The sequence below is a fragment of the Phalangium opilio genome, unplaced genomic scaffold, assembly GCF_054372755.1.
Source record: "Phalangium opilio isolate 3A_F unplaced genomic scaffold, DU_Popi_V2 ptg000011l_1, whole genome shotgun sequence".
Taxonomy (NCBI): Eukaryota; Metazoa; Arthropoda; class Arachnida; order Opiliones; family Phalangiidae; genus Phalangium; species Phalangium opilio.
The window spans coordinates 10,963,594-10,979,327 of record NW_028324147.1 but is presented as its reverse complement, the minus strand read 5'-3'; the positions used below and the strand labels follow the sequence as shown (position 1 = coordinate 10,979,327).

Here is a 15,734-nt window from a genome sequence, read left to right as displayed (position 1 = left end):
AAAATGGTGGAGCTTTTAAAACTGGTCCAAGCGACTCATGAACTGATTTTTCTACCTGTACGCGTAAGTTGCTAGCCCCAGTAGCAAAACCTAGTCGGGCCGTCAACAAATCGGATCAATCGGCCCGGTAGAGTTATCGGACTGTCGGTCCACAATACTTCATGTCCGAGCCATTGAGTAGTCAAGGCGCACTCGGATAAGAATAAAGTGGCCTTCAAGCCGACTAAAAACTAACTTGTCGAGCGACACTCGGAATATTGTATTAGAGTCACAAAACCAACCCAAAACTAACTAGTCGAGCTAACTAAACCGACAAAATATATGGTATTCCATGCAGCATCATTTTTCTGGCTGCTGTTTGACTAGTTAGTTTTGAGTCGGTTTAGTGACGCTAATCCAATATTCAGCCTGTCGGTTGACAAGTTAGTTTTGAGTCTGCTTGAAGCCCGCTTGATTCTTATTCGAGTGCTCATCGACTTCTCAATGGCTCGGACATGAAGTATTGTGGACCGACAGTCCGATAACTCTATGGGCCGATTGATCAGATTTGCTGTCGGTCCGACTGGTTTTTGCAGCTGGGGATTTAAGGGTTCACGGGTAGTTGAGCGGTTTTCAAAACAGCGTTTTGGAATAAAGCGGTGCCCAAAACAACGGTTTGCAAAACCGCGTGGAAGCAAAACCGCGGTTGCTGTTTCCGCGTTTCTCAATACAGCGCTATTTCCCAAAACAGCGGTTGTTCTTTCCGCGTTTCTCAATATAGCGCTATTTTCCCAACCAGCGGTTTAGTACTACAGCGTTTCATAACCGTTTGTGATCCTCAGGTTAGGGACTGGTTCGCGGAATATATTTTGGAAAAGGTGGCAGCTAATTAATAGGAAAATATTTTGGAAAAAGTGGCAGCTAATTAATAGGAAAATATTTTGGAAAAGGTGGCAGCTAATTAATAGGAAAATATTTTGGAAAAGGTGGCAGCTAATTAATAGGAAAATATTATGGAAAAGGTGGCAACTAATTAATAGGAGAATATTTTGGAAAAGGTGGCAGCTAATTAATAGGAGAATATTTTGGAAAAGGTGGCAGCTAATTATTAGGAGGATATTTTGGAAAAGGTGTCAGCTAATTAATAGGAAAATATTTTGGAAAAGGTGGTTGGTAATTAATAGGAGAATATTTTGGAAAAGGTGGTAGGTAATTAATAGGAGAATATTTTGGAAAAGGTGGTAGGTAATTAATAGGAGAATATTTTGGAAAAGGTGGCAGCTAATTAATAGGAAAATATTTTGGAAAAGGTGGTAGGTAATTAATAGGAGAATATTTTGGAAAAGGTGGCAGCTAATTAATAGGAGAATATTTTGGAAAAGGTTGCAGCTAATTAATGGGAGAATATTTTGGAAAAGGTGGCAGGTGGCAGCTAATTAATAGAAGAATATTTTGGAAAAGGTGGCAGCTAATAGGAGAATATTTTGGAAAAGGTGGCAGCTAATCATATCAGAATATTTTGGAAAAGGTGGCAGCTAATTTCTAGGAGAATATTTTGGAAAAGGTGGCGGCTAATAGGATATTTTGGAAAAGGTGGCAGCTAATTAATAGGAGGATATTTTGGATAAGGTGGAAGGTAATTTATAGGAGTTCAAAAAACCCATCCCAACCAAACATTAAAACGCATTAAAAAACTAGACCACGAAACTCTTTGTTTGATAACCATTAAAATTCAAACCTAAAGCTGAAATCAATACTAATTAGAGCTCGGCATTATCCATCCGTTATCCGTAAATTAGTGAATAATCGATTATTTATAGATAAATGTTGTGGACATAATTCTATTTAATATACAACTTCTGTTGATAATTCTGGATTATGGATAAAATAACGTGGATAATGGATAGATAATGCCGAGCTCTAATACTTATACCTTCAACAATACGAAACAACGCTCAAGATATAAACGCTGTAATCAAAATGCGCTGAAACGAGAAATGGCTATAATGGCAAACGCGTTTATGAAAAAGCCGTTTTGGACAATGCTGTTTTGATAACACGTCCAATCGATAACATACCGGATTTAAGTGGCGCGTCACTACACATTCAGAGAACATTTGATAAGCCCCCCCCCCAATTGTCTCTCACAGACTTGAAACCGAGTATAGGCACTTTAATTACTTAAGAGTCGTGATTTTAATTACTTTTCAGTAAAGCGATTCGAAATCGAGTAGCCAATAGACAGTTAGCGACTAATACATTTCAACGCGAGTAAATCTTCTCGAAACTTGCGATAGGCCTATATAAAAAGAGTGAAACATCACTAGAACAATTTTTTCGACAGACAATCATACGTCGCCACTGTCGCTTGAGCAATTCTTACGGAACATGACTTACCATGAGTTTGATCCTGTAAAGCAGAGGTCCTAAGGTGGGAGATATTGGGAGGTAAATAACGATAAAGCGAAAGTAAAAGTAAAGCAAAACGATGCAGAGGATCACTTTGCAATCGTAATTATTCAGTAGTTGGTTGACGTAAACCACACGAGCCGAAAAGTAGAACACGACGAAAGATGAAATCAAAATCAACTCGAAGATTTTGGACAACAGAGGAACACTACGAGCGAATTTCTATTTAAAACAAAAAACCAAAAAAACCACACATTAAGTCACTAAATACAATATAATAACAATAAGTATGATATGCATTTAGTATTAATTTCTGTAATGATAAATTTGTTAAGAAATCAATGTGTTGTTCCCTATCATGTTTAGACAGAAATTTTTACCTAAAACGAAACAAGATGGACAACTCTTAAAGCACAATTACGCTTAATTATGGTAATGACACGTTTTTGCTAGAAATCCATTAAATATTGAGAAATTTCCTTATCATTATTGAAATCTATGCTATAAATTACATTGGTACTGAAATTTTATTAATTTTGAAAAGAGTTACTCAGCAAAATGTTTAGGGGTAGGAATACGGTCATGGGGAACGCCTAAAATCAGGGTTATTTTCAAAACCCTGTAGACCCTGGGACCTTTCAATATGTGCAAATTAATGTGGATAAAATTTCATTTCATTATGGTTACATAAATCGTTTATTCAATTTGAGGATGATAACACCAGGGATAGATTTAATTTTAGAAGTAGGAATGGAGAACGGTTGGTATTTACTTCAGTTCGACTCATAGCCCCGTATAGGGCCCCTCCCTCCAACACGTAACGAAAAGTTTAAATTATCTTATTGGCTCACTTAAACTACGTTTTGATGACGTTGCCGACGGGTACGGCGAAAAATACGTAATTCCTTTTTACCTCTGTCGCTATGGCCCGCCTCGTCTTTCATACCCCTCCGTCCCGTGGAAGTGGGTCCGGGACTTTGACGCGTGCCCAGATTACTCTGTTCTCCATTCCTACTCCAAAAATTAAATCTATCCCTGAATAAATATAAACAACGCATTCATTTTTAACGTACAGTGCATACTTATTACTAATGAGTTACTTAAAAGGGCTTGTTTGCATTTTGGCTTCTTTTACTTACCTTATGCAATATTAAAATTCTTCTCGCATTTTCGAGAATGATCAATACGATCCAGGAGCAGACGCTAATGTCCAAGTACCAATTTCCACACGATGGGTACAGCACTGCCAAACTGAACAAGCATAGAAACACGATGTACGATATCTGAAAAAGAAGAGTCAAGCAAAAAAATTACGTTCCTTCTTTTTGTATATGTTTCAGGGAATTTTACAGGACAAGAAATGTGGATAATATAGGACTACAATTTACTTAAATATGTATATCGGATACTGAAGTCGGATATTTTAGCGTTAGACTATACAGGGTGTTACAACTCAGTCATAAATTAATGGATGTGTAATTTGAGACAAACCGAGTGGAAATTATAAAAAAAGGGGTATAGAACATTTAGTTCTAGAGAAAGGAGTTCCCTACAGTTTTTCATGTATTGCCCAAATAAAACGAAGTATTACTAAGTTCTTCAGTGTGTTACGAAATTTCGTCTTGTTTCAGGCAAATACATAGTTTTCGCTAATGTGGTTTTTGCCGTTCCACATTGCCGGCAGGCTTTTCGTGAGCCAAGAAACTACAGAGAGATAAGGTATCAGTTCAGTTTCTCTCAGTGCTTGCACTGCGAGAGGAGGATTAATTTTCTCTATCCAATTTAGTGATAAATATATAACCATTACAAAAATGACCTAATACTATTGGGGTTTAAATAACAAAACCTAACCTCACCTAACCTAACACTCTTTTGGTACAAACAAGGATGGATTTAATTTTTGAAGTAAGAATGGAGAACAGAGTAATGTGGGTGTGCGTCAAAGTCCCGGAGCCCCTTCCACGGGACGGAGCGGTATGAAAGAAGAGGCGGGTCATAGCGACAGAGGTAAAAAGGAATTAAGTATTTTACGCCGTCCCCGTCAGCAACGTCATCAAAACGTGGTTTAAGTGAGCCAATAAGATAATTTAAACTTTTCGTTACGTGTTGGAGGGAGGGGCTCTATACTGGGCTATGAGTCGGACTGAAGTAAATACTAACCGTTCTCCATTCCTACTTCTAAAATTAAATCTATCCCTGGTACTGTACAAATAACCAAATTTAAGGTGATTCAAATAATCCCACTAACTTAACCTAAGAATATTGTGGTACAAATAACCAAATTTAACCAGACTAAATTAACCTCACCTGACCTAGAACTATTTAATGTCAAATAACTAAACATACACCATCTTAAACGCCCATCGTTTACACGTCACGATTGCACTGCTATTTAGGGAACTGCCGTAATGGGTAAACTGATTTTTCTTGAAACCAGTACGATTATGAAGACCGCTCATATGAGGGTTTCGCCATTGATATTGAGTTCATGAAAGTATAACCAAGTTCAAAAATATAGGTTTTCTTGGGAATTACATAGCCACTTGGCTTCCTCAATTATTTGAAAGATAGACTTGGGATAAATGAAAAGAGATTTTATAGGATAATTCATGTAATTAGGGGTAAATAAAGGATGTAACTAAACAAGAAAAAGAATTTTCGAAAATTTTACTCGGATAAAAATTTAGGATTATATCTAGAGGTGTGCGGTTCAATCGAATAATTCGATCGAATACCGAACCGAATTATTCGATCAGCCCATTTTTAGCCACATCATCTGATGAACATCGAATACCGAACTGACTATTCGGTTAAAGTTCGACCACCATAAATTTAGGTCCTTGGCACTAGAGAGACCCACCTTGTTTTAAAAAATATCATCCCGATTTTATTTGTCCTCCATCAAAAACTACCAGCAAGTGCCTAGCAAAATTTTAAGAAACACTTGGCCACCAATGAGGAGCGGTATTTTGAAATTTAGGAGCTTCAAAATGTTTTTCTCCTTTCTGTATATTAACTATTCGTGAGTATTAGGGTTACCACCCGATTAATCGCGAATAGTTAAGCCTAGTATTCGAGAGTAAGGGTTAACTATTCGCGAATACTAGGCTTAACTATACGCGATTAATCGGTTAGTAAGAAATTTACCAAGGCCTAACTATTCGCAGAAGCGCATGACATACGAAGTGATTTTCTAGACTCTTTGGTAGACCCGTCTCATACGGAAAGATTTTTATTTGAGTCGGCACTAGCCACCTAAGGGGGATACTGACAAGAACTGCATCGATTTATTAGGGTTGCCGTCTGGCGAGAATAAGGGGAACTATTTCTAGACGGTGATATATGCGTACGCACCTACAAAATCCACCCGAACCCCACCCGCTTGGATTTCTCGGCGCGAGAGGAAAAATAAAGTTGGAAAGGGGGCTGACATTCCCCCCCCCTTGATGGTAAAAGCTTTCCGTATAAGACGGCCGCTATGTTATGCATAATAGAAAATCACTTCGTATGTCATGCGCTTCTGCTATTCGGTATTCGATTCGGTATTTGATAAGCAAAATTTTTTAGTATTCGATAACCGGTTCGATACCCAAAAAGTGGTATTCGCACACTCCTAATTATATCTAACCTGAAACATCCAGAATTTCGTAATGGGCGCACTCCAAACTAGAAAGAGCATTTTCCATAAAGGTAAATCCTTGTGAATGAACAATTCTTGGGGTTTTGCGTGCAATTTCGTTTTGGAATGTTCACCTGGAAGCGCCCTAATTTCGAGATCGGGGTCATTGGTCATGAAGTTCACTTTCGAGTCCGAATCGAGGTCACGGAGGTACATTTTGTCTTGACTGAAATTATTAAGAAATCAAAAAATCATAAAAAAGGGTTATTTGTTTACTATATGTCTGTTACGAGTTACGGAAATGCAAAGAGAGCGTTTCTCATAAGACTCTGAATGATTAACAAGGTGTTGAGCAAGCGTGGGTGCACACATAATAACTGCGCTTATGGTTGTTTAGTAAATTATTGCTATAAGGTGCTCAGACACTAATCAAAGGGAATGAGAAGCTTCGTTTGAAAAACCTCTGATTTATATAACAAAAGATAGAATTAATTTCTGTGAGCTCAAAATTTTATGCTTTTAATTCTCCGATTTCTAATTATTATTTGGCAATATGCATTTGAAAATGCTTCATATGAAATTATTTGAAATCCTCTTTTTATGACAGGCTAAAACGTTTCCCGTAGGCTGACGTCACATATATTTTTCACGTGAGATGGTGCCACTCTCTCTCTGCTATCAGACCCAGAGTTTAGACTGGCGAAAAGCTCGAGAGTCGAGACGCGTATACCTCGCGCGAATAGGATTCCCGCGCTTTTTCTCCCTGACGTCATACTGATGTCATCAAACGGGCGAACAAGCTCGACAAGACAAAATTATTGATATATCGAAACTGAGTTTTCGTGATTTTTCAATGGATTTTAAAAATATAAACTTTGGTTCATTTATATTAAAAACTTGATATTTTGAAAGTAGACTTGAAAGTGTAACATAATACCACTTTCTGAAAAGCCAACGTGTTTAAAAATTTTGAATTGAACCTCGAGGGCGAGGGAGAAAGCCAACAGGTATAAACACCCTCAAAGGAGTAGTACAGGGTGTTCAAAAAATGTGGTATGACCGAAGCACAGTGGACGATTTTGCCCTCAAGTTATGATTGGAGTGTTTTGTGGATGACCGCTTAAATTTATGAAGGAAATGCTAATGAAATTAAATTGCTAGATTTTAAATGCGCACCATTTTGAACCTAGCAATTTTAATGGGTCAATCATAACTGGTTTTAAGGTGGCCCTGAGGTCAAAACTAAATCGCTCAGAAAACCCACTGTATTTAGGCCCTAACACCCTTTTTGAAACACCCTGTATATGGATTGTACATTCTATATATTTGACCGTAAAGTTCGATTTCCAGCAACAATCCCTATCTATAAGATGAAATTGAAAAACACCTTCATTTCTTAAGACCATTCATCATTACGAATATCAACGGAAAGTGCATATCATTATCATACTTATTATTATTGTGTTACCCTTGATAACTTTAAAAGATGCGGAAGTAATTTTCGCGATTGAGAATTATTACAAATTTTTCCAAATTTGCGACAAATACAATGTGACTTACTCGGTTAGGGCGTCATGGTAACTTGACAACAAATCATCATGATCAATTTCGTCCGTTTCTTCATCTAAATAAATTTTCATGTAGAATTAAGCCCCGAGCAATAACAAACATCCTTAAATGGGAAACAAATGAAATGGCCACATAACCATTTTAATCGAATTACACTAATTAATAAAACAACAGAAAAATCATTAACAAAACTTTCATTAGCGGCCATTTCATTCTCACTTCAACAGCGAAATCGCCGCATCCCAAATTAAATACTTAAAATTACCATGATCATTTAAGTCATACTGCTCTCCTTTGACAAAAAATGCCCAAATGTAGATCGGGAATATTAACGTAGCGCATAAAATCACCTACAAAACACAAAAGGTTACAACCAATCAAAAAAATCATTCTTGTACATTAGATGCAGTACGAAGTCTTATCTAAGCGAGCTACCTCTTCCTTAGAATACAAGATAACAATTATTCGGAAGAATATGATAAAGAGCCAAATCCGGACTGACCCACTCACTGATAATCAACGCCCAGCCCAAAATCAAAATTGCTTTACTAAGGAAGCTAAGAAGTTGGGTTGGTATTCAATAAGAAAGATTTGTAAGATTAGCTACCATTAAAGGGGCAGCCCAATCCCTTCTACTTTTTTACCCACCCGCTATGCTAAGCTGTACGAGGAAGATCGTCGTTTGTCACACGGTCCGAACAGCTCCTTTAATGCAACCAGAAATGTAGTCAGAACCTTACGCAACAAAATTGATATTAAGTTTCATTATTATTTAGTATACCGGCTAATATAATGTCAGGCCTATAGACTAACTTAATGGCAAGATTTTGGGCTTGAACATGCCCTCTACCATCTTGCAAACAAGATGGCCCCGGCCAGATTAGAGCCCCATCGTTTGTAAGGCTCCATATATCGAGAACATTCTATCTTTGGAATAGGGATTAGTTACCCTTAATCCCCATCCATTTTAAATCACCAATAAACCCCTATCACATTTAAAAGCATCAATTAAAATCACCAATGAAAGAAAATCTTAATTAGTGAATAGCCCCTCGACGCGCTGCTTTTAACAGTGCTAAAATGATTACCCGGAACCACTAAATAACCCTTATTCAAAATCCCCTTTAAAATCGGCAATGAGTTTTTAGTGAGTAGCCCTCGACGCGCTATATTCAACGTTTAAATCATAATCCTTTCTCCAATGAATCACCAATGAATGAAAAATATCACCTTAACACAATTTATCCCTTTTCATTCTAAGTGTGTTAATTTATGTGTGCAGAGTACATTCCCAGTGCACTGTTATAGACAAATCATAATCCTCTCCCTTTGAAAACCATCAATCACTCTTTTCATTCTCCCTTTAAAAAGACGAACGATACTTCTTCTACATCTACATCTTCTTCACACCGAGTAAAACTAAAACCCCCATCGTTAGAAGTTCATCAAACGATGTGGCTAAAAAGAGGCCAGAAAAGTAACAAAGAATGTCCTGACGGGAACGATGGGTCCCATTCTTGTTAGTCTAAGAAAAGTAGACCATACCAAAATATCAAACTCACTTTTAACCACTGAGGGAAGGTAACGGGTCCCCATGAAAGATCTCTTAAACGCAATTGGCCCAAGAAAACGGAAGTCAACCATTTCTGGCAACAATAATGCGACATGAATGCCCTGTTATTGGCGGAAGCTGCCACATCGATCGCCGCTTTGTATCCCCAGTCCACTATTTTCTCTGATAGCACTTCTCTGGCTCGACAACTGGACTCTTTGTAACCAGCGTCCAGAACCGCCGTTGCCATTGCCGCGAATTCTCTGAAGAGAAGAATATGGTAACGTGTAACGTGTAACTAACGCTACATTTTAAACAGGAATTTTATATCCTAGGGTTCAAAAAAAAAGTCCCAAAAACGTTTTCTCTAGTTTCTGTCAATTCGTCTAATCTTATTAGAATAGCCGAGAGGTCAAGAGTATCTTTGTTAAGTACATTAACTTCTATAATCAATGTAAGTCAAATGAATATAAGCAGGAGTTCTTAACCAGTTTCGTACTCCCCCCCCCCGATGGTGGGTTATTATGAACTCCTGATATAATCAAGAAAATTTTGGAATGCACTAAAGGCCTTTTCAGACGGTAAAAACTTTTGACTCAATCAAAAAGTTAATACAATTCATCAAACTATTCTATTAAAAAATGTATATACTTTCTTCTTTTCACATGATTAAAAACAAATTTTCGGCAAGCAATAACATTTCAGCAACGATTGCGTCACCAATTTAAAACAAAAATTAAGAGCGCTCGTGAGTTTTTGTCTTTGATACTCATTTTGAGTTGACTTGTCGCTTAGTTACTAAATGAAGTAACCGTTGTTCTGTATCTTCCTTTCATTGGTGCGTTTCAATTTGAAAAGAGGACAACGCAAAATCACGAATCAAAGGCTCTTCTAATGTAATTTTTCAACGCCACCTGTAAACGTGAAACTCAAACTAGGCCAGAAATGCCATTTGATTGGTTAAAACGTTTCATGTCAAAAGGTCTGGTTGGTGACTCAACTTGTCGAACTTCAGTTTACACGACCTAACTACTTTACTCAGCTCATGTTGACTAATCTAAATAAGTCAAAAAGTTGTATCATCTGAAAAGGGCCCTTTAAAATATATATCCAACCCACCGCCATCTAGAAAAATGGCGGCCAGAAATATAAAAAACCCTATTTCAACCAATTTCACAATGACTAGCGCAATGGTTTCCTATATCCTATAGACGGGCTTTTGGGATTTAATTTGCCATCATCTTTTAAAATGGTGGCCGGAAAAGTAATAAAAATGTTCCAGATGGTCCGGATGCCTTCCTTCTAATTGTCTTAAACGAGTCGAATTTTAATTTGAAAATAATTTTTCTAAATTATAGATATAGTAACATTCATACTATATTTACAAAGCACTCTTTTCCTAAACCCAAAAACCCTCTCAACTAAAAATCTAAAATTTAATTTCTTGACTTTGATAAAATTCAAACATCTCGTTGCATCATGTTAATTTCCCTGACCTATGACAAGAACGCTAGATGCGTGCGAATATTCTAGAACCCAATACCGACAGTTCAAATTTGATATTTTAAAAACTGGCGATTATTTGAAACTTTCAACGAAATATTCTAATATTGACCTAACAAAATCATTAACGGTGAGAACTAAGTATATGCCAAGCTTCACTTTGGAACCACTGCACCCTAAAACATTCTGAGATAATATACCTTTTTACAGTTTATTTATTTAAAACACATCGTCACTATGCTATCGCGGGTAAGTATGCAAGCTTATAATTTATTCATTTTTAACGATGTTTTATACAAACAAAATACATAAAACTGTATATCAATAAAAAAAACTTGGCTGTATGTACACGTTACCTCAGGAACTTTTTACGGTGTAGTAGTTCCAAAACGAAGCTTGGCATACTTTTACACGTTAAAGTTTTTGTTATAAGAAAGTAAAAATGGAATCAAGTATAATGGGAACAAGGTATACTACCGAACTGTAATAAAATATAATGGGAATAGTGTATAATGCCGTGTTTTAAAACTGGAACAGTGTATAACGCCGTGTTTAAAAACTGTAACAGTGTATAACGCCGTATTTAAAAACTGGAACAGTGTATAACGCCGTATTTAAAAACTGGAACAGTGTATAACGCCGTATTTAAAAACTGGAACAGTGTATAACGCCGTATTTAAAAACTGGAACAGTGTATAACGCCGTATTTAAAAACTGGAACAGTGTATAACGCCGTACTTAAAAACTGAAACAGTGTATAACGCCGTATTTAAAAACTGAAACAGTGTATAACGCCGTATTTAAAAACTGAAACAGTGTATAACGCCGTATTTAAAAACTGGAACAAGGTACAATGGGGGGCGGGACAAAATCGTAAAATGTCATCGGACTAAAGTATAATGACCCAGAAGTGAATACCGGATTAGCGTACAACCCCGAAGTTCTATCCCGGAATAATGAACTAATACATAATGGACGTATATGGGTCATTATACTTTAGTCAAGAAATAACATTTTACAATTTTGTCAATTTCTAAGCTTTTACGAAAAGATTCTCAAATTTATCGTGGTATCAAATATTCGAGAGATAATTTATATGTAATATTTTGACAAATCACATTTAAACCCATCGCAAGCACATACGTCGGCGCTCGAATGGTAAGGGACTAGCATTGGGCATCCCATTTTAGTCCCACAAATTGAAAGATCTAATAGCCCAGAAAACGGTATTCAACTAACTTGCTACGTTCTTCCATTTTCTTGCAAACTGTCGAGTCGCTGATATAGTAAACCAGACGTTCGTACATAAACGAAACGACCAAGGCCAAGTGAACTGCGATACAAAGATTGAAACACGTGTTAATTTCACATATTTTTCCAAAACATAGGACATCTCATCTATAATTTAATGATTGATAGCGCTAATACTCCAAATTAATGAAGACCAATTGATTGGTCGATTGTTCGTGATTCAATCAATCGATTATAATGTAAAATGAAATTCAGACTCACCTGGTTGATCAGAATGTTTCCAGAGCAGTTTGGCTAAACGAGGACGGTCAGTTAAAACGCTATAAATGGTCAGTGTGGCCACGGACTTCCTCTCAGCCGCAGTTGAATTGCGCAAATAAATTCCAGCAGCATTGCACCCCATTTCCTCAAGATTGATAAAATCGGGAATGTCCGAGAGCAATTCGATCAAATAGTTGATGTCCGTCTCCAAAAAATCTTTGCTCGGTTTCGTAACCTAATAAGAATTGTACGCGAAAGTAACATTATAAGAATAATTATTATATGCGCTTCCCATTCATTTCCGTAACACTATATTTCTTAAAAGTTTAATTCACTATCATGTTATACTTCGTAAATGGGGGTTAGGCCTATTTCGCGAAAACGGGAAAATCAGCAACTTCAAAACCAAAATACAGGGTGGTCCGATATGTGCGGTAGTACCGAGGTACGGTGGGTTCTATGGACAGTCCCCAAACGCGGAGCCAAAATAAGCAAATGAGATAAGAAAAGAAATGCAATAAAATTAAATATCGTGCAAATAATCATTTATTGTTACCTCTCCGAGTGACGATGACGTCACGGAGAGGTATTACACTGGACGTATCTGTGTGTGTGCGTGTGTTACCGCGTTCGCAAATCGGAGCAAACCACGTGTTCGCAAAAAGCAAATTTTGGCTTCGACTCCAATCGTTAGAATTTAGAAGTACGCGGCGATCGGCTAGGGCTACAAGAAACGTCTAGCCTCCCAATGGCAGAGCTTCCACCAAAGTTTCAAGCAATTGGGTGTTTCTTAACATTTATTGTCAATCAATCGCCTATCCATATACCCTAAATTTCCAAAAATAGTTAAAGAGGCCAATGCTTAAATTCAAACGTCAGCAATAGCTATGTTTAAAATTATTTTAGGAATAAAGTTTCTTAAAACGACTTAACTAGAATTAAGGTAAATTAATGACGATTAAAATATTTAATCTCAATTATATTTATTTAATTATTTAAGAAAAATCTCTTAATTGCGACTCGACTCGGAGAGGTTTATTTTGGTTTCCCAACTTGTTTTAGTTAATATCTAAGAACGTTAAAAGACGTGAACTTGAAAATACACAAAACTTTTACTTCACGTTTGGGAAAATTTATGCAAAACAAACTTTAAATAATAATTTATAAAAGGAAAAGTTCAGATAACATTATACCTTGAAAGGACGCCTTTTCTTAAATATAATAGGAAAAATATTTAAAAAAAATTAATTATCTCTTATTAGAAAATAATTAGCATTTAATTAGTCTTAAAAACGAGGACTACTACGCCACCCGCCATTGGTTTAGTGGCATGAACTAAATCGATCCACTTACCCCTACGGGATAGGTCGAATTCTCACAGGCTGAGAGAAGTAAGTTAGGAGTAAGAGGTTCGATTTAGCAGACGACCCAAAGCCAATGGCAACGCAGTATTCCTCGTTTTTAAGTCCAATGAAATTTTTTAGTCTTCTGCTCAAGAAATTGCATTCAATATACCAGGCAAGCTATTTTAGAATGAAAGTAGCTTTTGTCATAGTTCTAAGAACTTTTGGTTTTACTGAGAAACAAATACACTTCGAGTACATTTTACACTTTTTGTTACTTTGTAAGGGTTAGATGACTTACGGAGTTGTGTCCCAGGACTCCCTCCCAACAGACAGATTGAAAGAATTCTTGTTCGTATGATTTTAAGAAGAGTCTCTTTAGGCATTTGGGCGTCAAATATTTGTGAAGTTGAAAACCTTCTCGAAGAAACAAATCGACGAATTCCTCTCTGTCGAGTTGTAGCAGAGCTCGCTCAAACAAAATTTTCTCTATCTACGAAAATTCGATTCTTTAATTTAATAAAAATTATAACGAAGTTTCAAAAGTGGAGTGTTGCTTCATCTTTTTGATTGATAAATAAATCACCGTAGGGAACTGTCATAAATTATTCGCTGATACTTTCACGCTTTTATTCTACAGTAGATAAGGCCGGTTTTAGCAAAAATATACTCTTTTTTTTTATTAAAATGAGCACATGCCTCAGCATTTGGAACTTTATTTAAAATTAACGAAAGATGATGGGTAAGTTATGCTAATGATGGCGGTAGGTAATTGGCTGTAGTTCCCTATGCCGGTTTTAGATGTAATTTTAAGAGCAGGAATAGAGAACAGAATAATCTCGGCGCAGGTCAAAATCCCGGACCCCTTTCCCCGAGACGGGGGGGGGGTATAAAAGAAGGGGCGGGTCATAGCGACAGAGGTAAAAAGGAATAACGTATGTTTCACCGTAACCGTCAGCAACGTCATCAAAACGTAGTTTAAGAGAGCCAATAAGATAATTTAAAATTTTCGTTACGTGTTGAAGGGAGAGGCTCTTTACTGGGCTATGAGTCTGACTGAAGTAAATACTAACCGTTCTCCATTCCTGCTTCAAAAATTACATCTATCCCTGCAAAAATATACTATTTCTTGGTTAAAAATTAACATTTGCTTAGCATGCCTCAACTTTTGGAACTTTATTTAAAATTAAGGAAAGACGTAGGGTAAGTTTTGTTAATGATTTTGATTTCATTTTATCAACATAAATCGATTAAAAATGGTTTCATTATGTTCCCTATTAAAATAAGAATTAAATACATAGAGTAAACGGTTTACCTTTAAGTTTGTTCCTGGATCCTTCTTGAACACTTCATAGGTAGCGACAGTGGGATTGTTCCAATCTAAGCACAAGACTAGATCCCGTTGCATTTGAATCTCCCAGTCGTATTTCCTTTGTTGAGCTACAAAATAAAACCAAGAAGTGATATCTAGTTTACTAGGGAGAAGGCACGAGTTGCCTAAGTATTAGCGTCCCGTAGTCCCAGTCCCCCTTTAACAATACAAGGGGCGACGTAAAAGAAGGCCGGGCTATTTCGCCTCTCCTAAGTCGGAATATATGACTGTAATTTTCGTCATTCGCGTCGCGCTGACGTGAGTTTTTAAGAACCAACGAGATGCTGGTTGTAATTTAGAGGCGGGGTTTAACTCCAGAACTACGTTTGCACTGGAGATAAAGCTGGAAATGTGGCGAATTTATACCTATTCCCTAATAAACTAGATATCGCTTCTTGATACAAACAAGAGACTATATCTTAAAAGTTACCCGTCCTAAACAAGTGACAATCTAGAAATAAGCGCCTAGCGCTATATATTGAGAGAATTGAGAACTAATGTTTTAGTTAACGCAGATTGAGGAAACATTACAGGAACGTTAGGATGAACCGGAAGTTAATGACTTTTATTCTTTGAAGTAGGGAATATTCGAAACCATTTCAATCTCAGCACGTTCCGTGTCGAATGAAATTTATCACGAGATTTGATAAAACTCGCGCGCAACGTGATAATCGTGGCGCGAGACATGGAACGTGCCATGAGAATTTTGTTAATAAAAAGGCAAGGCGTTACGAGATTGGTCGGAGGTCCTTATTTAAAATTATCCTTAAAATCTGAACCTAATTTGAATTTTAAAATCATTCATAAGCGTTTCGAATGCTTGACTATGCAGACTGGTCTTATAATTAGTAGAAGAATCGATATAAAATCACTTGA

At 36.8% G+C, this 15,734-nt stretch overlaps 1 protein-coding gene across 8 annotated transcripts in view; it reads right to left on the bottom strand.

Annotated features, from left to right (window-relative positions):
* The window catches only part of LOC149712123 (transient receptor potential cation channel subfamily M member-like 2), a 47,963-nt gene that overhangs the window by 9,232 nt on the left and 22,997 nt on the right, over positions 1–15,734 (bottom strand). For 6 of the 8 annotated variants that reach the window (XM_089860711.1, XM_089860705.1, XM_089860704.1 and 3 more), the window contains 10 exons: positions 14,802–14,926; positions 13,788–13,979; positions 12,144–12,378; positions 11,871–11,964; positions 9,139–9,391; positions 7,842–7,926; positions 7,568–7,631; positions 6,017–6,233; positions 3,528–3,671; positions 2,377–2,610 (listed from right to left, as the gene is read on the bottom strand). In XM_089860711.1, the coding sequence (XP_089716837.1) occupies positions 2,377–2,610; positions 3,528–3,671; positions 6,017–6,233; positions 7,568–7,631; positions 7,842–7,926; positions 9,139–9,391; positions 11,871–11,964; positions 12,144–12,378; positions 13,788–13,979; positions 14,802–14,926 (1,643 nt within the window). The remainder of the gene's footprint in view (positions 1–2,376; positions 2,611–3,527; positions 3,672–6,016; positions 6,234–7,567; positions 7,632–7,841; positions 7,927–9,138; positions 9,392–11,870; positions 11,965–12,143; positions 12,379–13,787; positions 13,980–14,801; positions 14,927–15,734) is intronic. The other 2 variants (XM_089860706.1, XM_089860708.1) reach the window with 2 other exon arrangements.